Raw genomic sequence first — 12944 nt, forward strand, 5'->3', positions numbered from 1 at the left:
TAAAATTTCAATACCATTTAGCACGTTTAGAACACCTGAACTTTCACTGTTAGTAGAAACTGAACCTTTTTAGAACAGTCTTAATTTAGTTGTCTAAACATTTAAATATCAACAATAACTACAAGGTGTATCATAATATTTCGATTTTTACTATTTTTTTTGTATGAAATCAAAAATATTTGAAAATGGAGAATTCAGAAATTGGGTAATTTTATATTATCGCCAAAAAATTGATTTTTTTTTTCAATTTGTTCGTTTTCACAGCGGATTTACGAAAAAAATTATGGGAATATAAAAAATTAAAACATATTGGTTAGGTTAGGTTAAGTTAGGTTAGGTTAGGTTAGGTTAGGTTAGGTTAGGTTAGGTTAGGAGGAGGGTAAGTGGTTTGCTTTTCAGACCCCCCTTTCCCCGCACACTCCAAATTTTCTTTAACAATCAACCTTAGTAAGATACCATTTTTTTAATGGTGAAAATTTTAAATTTTTCAAAGTTAACTTTTAATATTGTACAATTGATTATAATAAGTGATTTTAGGAATGTTTTTGTTCATATAAATTCAATGATTATTTAACAAAAAAGGTGTATATTTGAGAAAAAGTCAATTTTAAGAGAAATTGTTATTATTTTTAATTGTAAAAATATGATAAATCAACATTTTTGTATAATTTTTATTTTCAATTCGTACGTTTTTTAGTGTAGATTATGAAAAAAAGTATAACAACTTCATTTGATTATTTTGAAAAAAGTTATCAACAATTATACGTGATCGAGTGCATTTTCATGAACATTTAAAGCCCCGAAACTAATATAAATTTTAATTTTTTTTTATTCTCATATTTTTTTTCGTAAATCCGGTGTAAAAACGAACAAATTGAAAAAAAAATTCATCGAAATCGGATGATTTTTCGATTTTTTAGGACCAAAAAACGAGGGCACCGCGAAAGTATAAAATTACCAAAAATTGTTTTCCAACACATGCTTTAAAATGTTAAAAAAAATGAAGATATTGTGATAACAGATCCATTTGAACATTGGTTTAGAGTTTATATCAAGTAAACTACCACAACTGGCACGTGTGGGTGCTAACGTGATACCTATGGAGATGGGATCGTTCATAACCATATTCGGTATAAAGACCAGTCACCAGTTAAATTTACCACCTGTTTAAGTAGAGCTGTCGATTGATAAGAAAGGCAAAAGGCTTTTTTTATGCGTATCTTAGTTCGCCACATACCAGATGGTTCTAAACTACTGGAAGATGTACCAACAAAATGGGCTTTGGTTCCATCGGTAGCTATTTTATGGTGAGCCAATCAGCTTTGGGCACTCAAGAAGTACACCTTATCTATCCCGTAAGATAGTTGTCCTAAACTTCTTTTCTGATAAGAATCACAAACATTGTCTGAGTATTTAGCACTAATCTTTGAATTGTTTTCCAATAAGAGGTGTTATTTTGATATTCAAAGAAAAATGCCTTTTTTGGAGATAAATGATCGGATGTTTATTTCATTACAACATCAGCCAAAAGGCCGCCACGACTGCGCTTACAGGACCAAATCCTTTTCATGAAATTTTCCGTAACCAAATTGCAAAGCGGCTGCCCTATATCCTCGATAGCCTCACGAATTCCATCTATGAGGTCTTGAATCGATGCTGGACTGTTGGCGTTGACCTTATCTTTCTTTGTTGGCCCCAAAGGAAAAAGTCGCAAGGTGTTAAATCACAAGATCTCGGTGGCCAATTGTGATGACCTCTTCGAGAGATTTTTCCCGTAAAAGATCGATGGTTTCGTTGCTTGTGTGGCACTTAGCGCCGTCTTGTCGAAAGTAAACGTTGTCCAAATCAATACCATCCAATTCCAGCCATAAAAAATCATTATTCATCTCTCGATAGCGCAATCCATTTACCGTAACTGTTGCTCCAGCCTCATTTTCGAAAAATTAAGGTCCAATGACACCGCCAGACCATAAACCGCACCAAACAGTCACGCGTCGAGGATGGAGAGGATTTTCAACAATAACTCTCGGGTTTTCCTAGCTCCAGATTCGACAATTTTGTTTCTTGACGTAACCACCAAGGTGGAAACGGGCCTCATCAGTTAAGATGATTTTCATACACTTCAAGGAACCAATCAGCGAAGAAACGACGTTGTTGATTATCGGCCGGCTTGAGTTTTTGTGTTAACTGAACTTTATAGGCCTTAAGACCCAAGTCTTTATGCAAAATACGGTGTAATGACGTTTGTGGAATGGCTAATTCCAAAGAACGTCGATGAGTGGACAAACCTGGGTTTTCTTCAACACTTTGGGCTACAGCAGCAATATTCTCAGTTGTTCTTGAGCGACGTGTACGGGTTTTATTCTTCACATCACTAACTTGTCGCAACAGCTCAAATTTTTCCACCCATTTCTGTATTGCGGTCCGAGAAGGTGCTTCACGTCGACCCAAAAATGTTTTAGTTTTACGAACCGTTTCTGCCAAACTTTCACCATTTTTTATAGTGAATTTTAATAATTTCAATGCGTTGTTGAACGCATTTTCATAAATGGCGTAGTTTCTACTTGTCAAATGTCAAAAAATGACAGCTTCAAAAGTGACATTTACCGAAATAGCGGGCTGTTCAAAATAACACCTCTTATTGGAAAGTAGGGTCTTTTAATAAAAAAAGTCGTGAACAAATATATTTGTATGCCTCAGATCTATCCTGAGACTAATATAAAAGACGTAAAGAAGACGGATCGCTTCGAACTAAAATTTAGATGATGATTATAAATGATTTTCTACAAACCTGGACTAAAAGTGGATAGTTATCCTTATCCCTTGGTTTTCCACCGTCCCTAAAAGACGGATATTCCCAATCAAGATCCAATCCATCGAAATGGTTCAGTCTTAAAAATTTAATGGCGTTTTTAGCGAATTCCTTTCGTCTTTCTGGATTCGCCACCATAGATGAAAATCTACTCGAACCCTCGTTCCATCCGCCGATCGCGAGCATGGTCTTCAAATTCTTGTTGTAAGTTTTCAATCCTGTGAATTTCGCGTAACCTCCTGGAACATTCGATAAAAAAATAACGTACAGGAATCGAACTAGGACTCATTGATGATTTCTTCTTCTTGAGGTTTCGAAAAGTGTTTATTTATCTTTGATCTTAACCTACGATTGAGGTTCGTGAAGTGGTGGTGGTCTAAGGAAGGCTGGACATTGAAGACGACTCCGATTAACAAGTTGGAGGTTTTCGAGATCTGGTTGTACCGCAGAATCCTTAGACGGTTCGATTAAAAAACTTTTATTAACAATAAATCAGAAATTATCTATTTATAACAAAGAAACAACGTTCTGCTTCTCGCTTATTATTATTAAAATAATTTCTGGTTGTTATTATCAAATTATTTATATAACAACGAAGTTGTTGCAAAAATTACGCGGTTTGTCGATATTCGAACCGCGTAATTTTCGAATCACTTAGAAAACGAGATTATTTTGCATATAATTGCGATTCAGAATTGTTAAATGTGGTAAATTGCGAGCTGTAGGGGAGATTGGGTATATTTCATTATAACGAAACGTTTCCCCGCAAAATTTTCAAAACACACAAATGTTTTGATGTGTCTGTGCGTTATCTACGCGGGTAATTTCTTTCTCGTTAATAAAAGCGAATTTAATCATTCATAAACAACATTATTCGCCTTTACATCTCATCCATTTCCATTCAGTCTTCCATCTACAGCTTTTACCATCGGATCGAAGCAATTGAACAAGGAAAAGAGATTATTACAATAGAAATCAAAATTGCTTCGACTGTAACGAGTTTTTAAAGACATTTCTGGTCCACCAAGAAAACCACATTCCAATAGTTTCTTCTTTCCATTTGCAATAATGATTTTTATTAATTGAGCCAATGAAACTTCGACGGTCCGCGGTCTGCGATTGCTCTGGCGTTTAAATCGGTCTTCTAGCTGCCTGCAGCGTAGCGTAGAGCGTAGAGCTGCTCTAAAAACACTCTGGTTACTGTTGTCTTCTCATCTCAGGCATTTGTAAAGAAGAATAGAAGAGTTAAAGGCGAAGAGTGAGATGTAACATAAAGAATAGCTTTTAACCACAAAAATGACACATAACCTCAAAAATTCAAATGGTTCTATACTGCATATTTACCTTTCTCTATATCTTGATACTTATCAAAAGGCTTGAGCGTGTTGTCTTTGGTAAATCCTCCAAACGCATATATAAGATGTGTGCACAAATAGGGGTTGATATTTTGGGGGCTGAATTTAGCGTCGCCCGGTCTGTACACTGACCAATTCGTATAATAGCAAACGACGCGCATCTCCTTTGAATCTGAAATTAAGAAAAATGTCATTAAAATAAGTAAATATTGAGCCGTTATTTGCGCACTGATGTCGTGACAGTGCGCCAACTCGTGATCGTGGTTGACACGAAGATTAGACAACTCGTTAGGGATATTTCACATTTCAAACGCATATTACATTTTGTAAGATATATAAGAAACTTGTTCCGTAAATTTATATTTTATTTGGTCAACCTAACCTATTTTAACTTAGCCACGGCTTCCCAAATAATAAAAATTCATTTCTTTTCCATTTTCCAACCTTACAAAGTGAATTAGACACTAAATTCCAGGTAATAATCTTATTGAATCAGTCACGAGTTGTATTATGTACTCTGGCTACCTTTTCGTCTACCTGAAATATCCATTTTAGTACCTGATAATGGAAAATTTCTAGGTTGCCATTTGTGGGGTATAGTATACTAGAATTGTGTGCTAGAACTTATTATAAACCAGATATGGGAGCATTTTTGACGCCTACCATAGTTTAAGCAAGTCTTGTAACCAAGGAAGGCCACTGCCTCTAGGAATGATCAAATAGTAGCTCTGATTGACAAGACCAGTTCAATGTCTGCTAGAAGTGCCTTAAAGTTGGGTCCCTAGGCCAGCTACTGTGGAATTTTTATAATTCGGCGAATTCGCGAGGCGCCTTTCACATTTTTTATAAATGGCGGAAGCGCCTTTTGATGTTTCCTTTTAGAACTTTCTATATATTATTTATTTATTTTTATATTATATTTATTTCAAATAATTTCAAGGAAAGTCCATTTATTTCGTTTATTTTTTTTTCTAGAACTTTCCAGAATTGTATTTAGGTATATAAATAATTTGTGTAAACGTAGTTAGTTAATTTTAAATAAATAATCGTAGCGAAAAGAATTAATAGGAGAAAGTAGTCGGAAAAATTTTTCAAGTGATATTTATAAGTAAATTATTGTAAGTTAAGTGTAAATAAATTGAGAACTAATAGAAAGAGTGTGAATAAATACGAAAAACGTTACAAGACTAAGGGAAAACGTGTCATATGAAAGTTTAAGAGTTCGAAGCATTGAATTCGAATGATTTTTGGGAATATACGCAAGATAAAAATTTATCTTTTGTAAACGGTAACAATATAAAAATCAGTGTTGCATTATCTTATTATACGCTTCATTAATGCACAAATTTTCTCGATACTCAAACAATTATTTGAATTATTGAAGGATAAAGCGACGTTTAATAAATTTTGATTTAGTGCGGTTGAATTTTCCAACATTTCTCCAAGTTTGACGGAAATAAAAGTTGACCACATGGTGATAATGCAGTCAAACGTGATTTGTGGTATACTCGCAGAATAATATTTATTATTTGCGGAAAAATAAAAAAGAATTCATTAGATACAACTATCATTTCAGTTGATCGATTTAAGAGAGTATCAAGTTACAGGAGTTGTTTTCACACCTGGAAACTCACACAATGGACTTAGAGCTATTAATTCGATTAAACACGGTGTTTAACATGCCTTTGTGGTGGATATTAACCCCAAATTTAAAAAAAGACCAATATGAACTAAGTTGAACTTACGCGAGGACAAGGTCGATAAAAAACCAAAATAACATTGATCATTTTGTTAAACATTTGAAAGTTATTTTAGATATTGTTACCATTAGTCTCAGGTAATCCAAATTATGTATTTAACATGTTTATACGTATTGAATTTGACCGTAAATTGTTATTTAGTTTGTAATTATGTACCCAGTGATCTAGAACAGTAACTCAAGGGGGCGAGGTGCGAACACAGTTTCCCCAGCAACTTCAAAAAGTTCAAACCGACGAAACAGTTCATGACGACCCACTATTATAACTATGAACTTTGGTAGTCACTGTGTGTTAGATCGAGACTGTAGGAAGGATGATTTAGTTATTTCCAAAAGCGAAAAGACGGTTACTCGGCATTCTACGTCTTTTTTTTTAATAGCAACACGATGCTTTTCAATGTCTTACAATAAGTCGTTGAATTTATTATCCCCACGAGGGGAAAAAATACCAAAAACACCCCATTTTGGACCTGAGAATGTTTCGGAACTATAACCTTCATTTTTCCTCCTCAAAAATTACTTTTGAATATTTGCTTCCCGATTTTTAACCTCAAAATTGACGAGTTTCTATTCTTAAGAAGAATTTTTGCCTCTTCAGCTATAACCTTCAATACATTTCCATCGAGTTATCTTGAACTAATTCCTAAATTATCAGTTTTTGTTAAATCGATTCAATCACTTCTTGATATTTTGTGTTTTACCTTCAGTCTCTGAAGACGATAACTTGGTTTTCGAAACGCGCATCAGACAGAGTGATTGTGAGTGTTGGTGTAGTGGTGGTGTAAACAGTGTATTCAGAATGAACAGTTCATAGCAAATGAAATATTTTACAAACAAGACACGTCAAAATGTCATTTTATTGAAATTCTCTTGAAGTTTATCAAAATTTTCGTTTCGAACTTTTAAAATAAAACGTTACTTCAAACTCTTATATGAATATAGTTATTTTGGTTAATATTGAGAATATTTTAATCGGCGAAGAACTCTGGACAGTAACAACCACAGAACTCACTCGTATCCCGAGGTTGATATGGGAGTCAGGATCATAGAAAAATAATTAAGCAAAACAACAGTTTGTTGCACGGAGTCTAGATTGTAGCCTGCGTGGTTTGTAGCAAGATAATTGAAGTGACATTAAAATTATTCGAGTTTATTAACGTAGTTGACGGTATAAAATGATTTAACTAGAAAAAATCTAGTGTATGAAGTACATAAGCGAAAAGGTTTGGCCAACAGCACATTTATCAACTCACGATTCAGCTTAAGATTAATTGTCTGCATGCCATTAAAATTATATACCGATTATACAAATATTCCAAGAATGGCCTTCGTTCTATTGACTCACAAATAATCGAGAGTTATTAAATATGTATAAAAACACTGGGCGACATAATTTTGAATGTACTATGGCCACCAAACAATAATATTTCAATGGAAAAAAATTGAAACATGTTTGTTTGTGACGTCTGAACGCAACCTAATATTGACATCTGACAACCAACTAAATGTATATCGATAGTCACAAATTGAATATATGAACGCAACCATAATATTTGACATTTGACATTTGACAACCAAATTTATGTAGTTTGATGAATCTTGAGTTTTGTCACAAATTTAATTTCTGAACGCAACCATAATATTTGACATTTGACAACCAAAAGTGATATTTATAAGTAAATTATTGTAAGTTAAGTGTAAATAAATTGAGAACGAATAGAAAGAGTGTGAATAAATACGAAAAACGTTACAAGACTAAGGGAAAACATGTCATATGAAAGTTTAAGAGTTGGAACCACTGAATTCGAATGATTTTTGGGAATCTACTCAAGATAAAAACTAGAATTTATCTTTTGTAAACGGTAACAATATAAAAATCAGTGTTGCATTATCTTATTATACGCTTCATTAATGCACAAATTTTCACGATACTCAAGCTATTATTTGAATTATTGAAGGATAAAGCGACGTTTAATAAATGTTGATTTAGTGCGGTCGAATTTTCCAACATTTCTCCAAGTTTGACGGAAATAAAAGTTGACCACATGGTGATAATGCAGTCAGACGTGATTGAAACATCATGTTTGTTTGTGACATCTGAACGCAACCTAATATTTGACATCTGACAACCAACTAAATGTATATCGATAGTCACAAATTTAATTTCTGAACACAACCATAATATTTGACATTTGACAACCAAATATATGTAGTTTGATGAATCTTGAGTTTTGTCAATAATTTATTTTCTATATGCAACCATAATATTTGACATTTGACATTTGACAACCAAATATATGTAGTTTGATGAATCTTGAGTTTTTTCACGAATTTAATTTCTGAACGCAACCATAATATTTGACATTTGACATTTGACAACCAAATATATGTAGTTTGATGAATCTTGAGTTTTTTCACGAATTTAATTTCTGAACGCAACCATAATATTTGACATTTGACATTTGACAACCAAATATATGTAGTTTGATGAATCTTGAGTTTTTTCACGAATTTAATTTTTGAACGCAACCATAATATTTGACATTTGACAACCAATTGATATTCTAGGGAATAAAAATAAAAAATATTGTTATTTTTACTTGCAAGGTGCATTTATCCAAAAAATTGTCAATTTCTCGATTTTAAACATTTACAATTTCCGATACGTCTGGTCTTTGCGATGACATTTCCTTGATAGCGATTTTCTATCAAGGAAATGTCGTGATGAAAAGTTTCGCCTTGTTCGTCACGTACAGCACCCAAAATCTCGGGGAAGAAATCCAGATGGAAATGCAGGATATGTATTTTTGAAGACATATAACATTCCAAAGCTTTGTATGAAATTAAAAGCAAATTGATTAAGTCTGTAATTTTTTCTAAGAATTTTTGGACATTCATAAAACATTTCCAAGCGACTTTTTCCAGATAATTCAGCTTTCCGTTACCCAAACAGTGTTTAACAGAGCTATTATCATATATTTCAAAATTTTAACTCAATTACAATGTTTCACTTACTCGTCAATGTCACCCATGTTGCCAATGAAACCAATAGAAATAACCATCGACAGATACCCGTCTGAAAATAGAAAAAAATAGTATTATTATTAATTCTGGCATGTAATATTAAATATTATATTATTTGAACAAGACTATTTACAAAAATGAGAAAGTCTTATTTCCTTGTGAGATCGGAAACTTTTCAGATAATCCTCGTACATCAATTCGAAGCTAATATAATTTTATTAGCAAACCAGCAAACAGACTGCAGAAATTGTATCTTGATGACAGTTTCAATATCGTATTATTTATCTAGTATGAATTTTTTTTTTTTCAAATTAACAACAGTCATTAATAATTTTTGTACAAATATTATTACGAATGCAATTATTTATATCAAAGTGATTATATTAATATTATTTTAAAAAATTGCCAAACTTTTGTGTTTTTAATAAATAGGTACATAAAATATTTTGATTAGACCATTTTTTGTGTTTCACAATCATTATAAATCTCATATATATACGTTGGTTTTGTAACCGAAAAATAATATAATATAATCTATAAAATAATTAAGTTTAGGAATGTTAATAGATATCATTAATTAAAATTTCCATAAACAAATAATACAATACTTATTCATGTTATATAGATTATAATAACATTATAATATCGGCTGATTCATCATCACAATAATCTTTGTTTATGATCCTAAATCCAAATTGCATAAAATTTATATACGTCAAGTTGTATTGTCAATGAAAAGAAATATTTCAAATTCTTTTACTAGGAGCTGGTTTTATATAAAGGAGAGATTACAAAGTGTTTAAAAAAGAAGAAGTAGGCCAAATTAGGTAAAGTAAGAAAACAGCTGATATACGTCAAACTGGCTGCCGTGGGGTAAACAATTGATTCTCTCGTATATACTAATGTTAGCTTTTCGTGGTTATTCAGGTAATAAGAGTTGTTTTTCATATATATATTTTTTTTGGTTCGTGGTGTTAAAAGGACTCCATAGATACTTTTTAGATCAGTTTCAGTGAAAGTAAAACAGCAAAAACTGAGTATTTTTATAGTTTTTTAATGCTTAAGCTTTCAAGCAATTTATAAAATTTAGAACACCTGTATTTATTTTGCGTATAATGGGAGTTTTTTAGACATTAATTTTCACTGATGTTTATCAAATATTAGTAGGTTGCAAAGTGATAACCTAGTGACAACTGAAAAGTACAAGGAAAGTTGCCTACGCTCAGCAAAACACTGCATGGTGGAAAAAACGACAAAGTCAAGTTTCCGAGAAGAACACAATAAAAAAGAAAGAATAAAATCTAAAATCGACCGAATAAGTTCACAAACCTCATAAAAAACAGCAAAATCATTTGTTTACTTCATTTTTATCTGGGAATCAGCGGATTTAGACAATTTGTTAGATTCAGAGATTAATCATTGCTTTTTTAGAATGAAAAATATATTCTTACAAATCAAATAAATTCAAAACTATTACTAAAACATATATCGTAAAGTTTTTGACAAGTGGAGATCATCACAACAATAAAAAAAGCATCGATTCGAGTGAAATCTTAAAGACCAATACACACTGAGCGACATAATCACCGTTTATTGGAAGTTTTTTATGTTTACTTCTTGTTTACGTAAATTTAAAAACAGTTTTAGTGCAATTAAGCATCACATGTATCTTCAGGTGACTTGTATCCATTCGTTTACAATTTACATAACGCAATTAGAAGTAAAATCAGTGGGTGCATATTTCCACACAGCTATTAACAATTTCATTGTTCGGTATTTATAGAAACCTTTTTGCATTATTCTGTAATATTGTTAAAACAATGGTTTCAATGTCCTGAGAAGCACTGGCCATTGTTTTAATATATTCAAGAATTTTTAATGTAATATTTACCTAGTTCGATATGTAAAACCGGACTTGAAGAAAAGTACTATTTAGTTGCATTATAAACCACTAAATACATTTTTTTTCCACTTATATTTTCGTGTAATTTCGAAATAAAAGTGTTGTTGGTGAATAAACAGAAATATATTACAGTTAGAGGCAAAAAACTAGCCGTTTAGTCATCTCTCAAAAAATTGTATGCTTATTCTAGCTTATCTAGAAAGTTATCGATCAAATAAAGGAACAAGATGATTTTTTCCATAATCATAAGTTTCTATTGTATATCAACTAGTTTTCAGCGAGTTTTTCAACCCTTTCTGATATAAATTTTATTCTTTTACTAAGTGTAATGCTTCTCTTATTAACTATAATTCAGTGGTCAACAAAAAAGAATTTGACTTATGTTGACCGATTCACTCATAAGCCCACATAAATGCAACGCCGCCATGTTGATTTAAAAATGATTTTTTTTGGGCCCCCACTTAATTGCATACACAAAAATTCATTCAAATCGATCCTACCGTTTGCTTGCAACATAAATAAATAACCTAGATACCGAATGCAGCGGCATCTGCCGGGCTGATTAGTGAATCTTAACCATCCAAACGCTTACAAAAAAATTCATTCAAATCGGTCTAGCCGCCTAGGAGGAGTTTATTGACATACACACGTACAGTAGAATTATATATTTAAAGATAATAATTAGTCCCACATGTTCAATAGCTAATTCCAATATATTTTTTTAAATAGTCAGCTCCAAAAATCAATTGTTATTACTCATATCAATCGTAGTTATTAAAAATGTTGTGAATTTTATTTTTCAATCATTAATATTATTAGCGCCATCTTGTGCAATCTATGTAGAAGGTATAATTGTTTCTACCGCCATCTATTGTTCAAATAATGAACAAGTTTCACAGTATTATGGAATAATAACTTTATAACCACTATAGTTGGTCAATTAATTTTTAATTGATTCATATATTGTCATCGGGAGTATACAAAATAGGAAGTTGATTGGACAACGTAGGTTATTTAAATCTTGATTACAAAATTATACAACATAAACAAATTTGGTAAAAAGAGAATTTGTTAAACGTTTAAGGTTCCCATTTTGTATTAAAATATATATATTTCGTTATAATAGCATCAAAGAAAAAAGCGTTGTAGTTGAAACCTGCGATGCCTTCTGTAATTTTCGAATGGATTCGATATCAAGGTTAGTATTAACATATTAATAGTATATTAACAAACCTACTATGTAATAATGAACAAATTCTGGGAGATTACCTTGAACCTACTGAATACATTTCATGAATTGCATTTTTCTTCATTTATAAATTAACGTTATGAGAAACTAATTGAAATCTTCCTTTCTAAATTCTATTGGATACGACAGTCAATATTATCGTTAATGACCTTCAACTTTCGAAGAAGACAATTTAAAAGTAATTTATCAACATTCTTTATTCGATGGAACCGATTTTTACGAGAAGGAAATTGTGTTTTTGTTATAGAATACTAATATTTGTTAATTTCTTGCATTTTCAACACGTAGACAAACTGTGTTGTATATTTAAACCCTACATATATAATTTTTAGGTTAGGTTCATAAAATTTTTACAAAATAATTTGCTTTATAGTTATTTCTATTTATTTACTAATATGTACATTGAAATAAATTGTGTACGTAACTGAAGTCATGAAGCAAATCCACTTTATTCGCTAAACAGTGTTAAAAATAGTTAATCACGATCTAATGTTTTTATGTCACCCGCTCAGAAGATTGTAAAATCCTTTCTTTCACCTTGAATGAAACATAAATATACATAGACATCCTGAGCTATGTACAATTAACGTTTACAGGCTGAACTAAACGAAGGTGTGTTACAATAAGTAAGATCAGGTAGAATAAATTGGAAAAAAAGTCAGTGAGAGTCTTCATTGTTAAACCCAACATCACTTTCATTGTGATGTTAATTTAATTTTAAATATCAATAGGCTTGGTAACAAAGAGAAAACATATTTATAATTATATTATCATTATTGTTCATTGTTGTATACGATTAATTAAACTTATCTCAATTAAGGATTCAATCACTTATTAGAAAT

At 31.6% G+C, this 12944-nt stretch overlaps 1 protein-coding gene and 1 long non-coding RNA gene across 2 annotated transcripts in view; one reads left to right on the forward strand and one right to left on the reverse strand.

Annotated features, from left to right (window-relative positions):
* LOC130453337 (uncharacterized) overlaps window positions 1–5228 on the forward strand; it is a 25134-nt gene extending 19906 nt beyond the window's left edge. Inside the window, exon 3 of the long non-coding RNA XR_008911038.1 lies at window positions 4747–5228. This is a non-coding gene — a long non-coding RNA (uncharacterized LOC130453337). The remainder of the gene's footprint in view (window positions 1–4746) is intronic.
* LOC130453334 (mucin-2-like) overlaps window positions 1–8996 on the reverse strand; it is a 27917-nt gene extending 18921 nt beyond the window's left edge. The window contains exons 1-3 of the mRNA XM_056793012.1: window positions 8942–8996; window positions 4157–4339; window positions 2792–3051 (exon numbers count right to left, since the gene is read on the reverse strand). Coding sequence (XP_056648990.1) covers window positions 2792–3051; window positions 4157–4328 — 432 coding nt within the window. The 5' untranslated portion in view covers window positions 4329–4339; window positions 8942–8996. The remainder of the gene's footprint in view (window positions 1–2791; window positions 3052–4156; window positions 4340–8941) is intronic.
* Window positions 8997–12944: the final 3948 nt, after the last annotated feature.

This window comes from Diorhabda sublineata, chromosome 2, assembly GCF_026230105.1.
Source record: "Diorhabda sublineata isolate icDioSubl1.1 chromosome 2, icDioSubl1.1, whole genome shotgun sequence".
Taxonomy (NCBI): Eukaryota; Metazoa; Arthropoda; class Insecta; order Coleoptera; family Chrysomelidae; genus Diorhabda; species Diorhabda sublineata.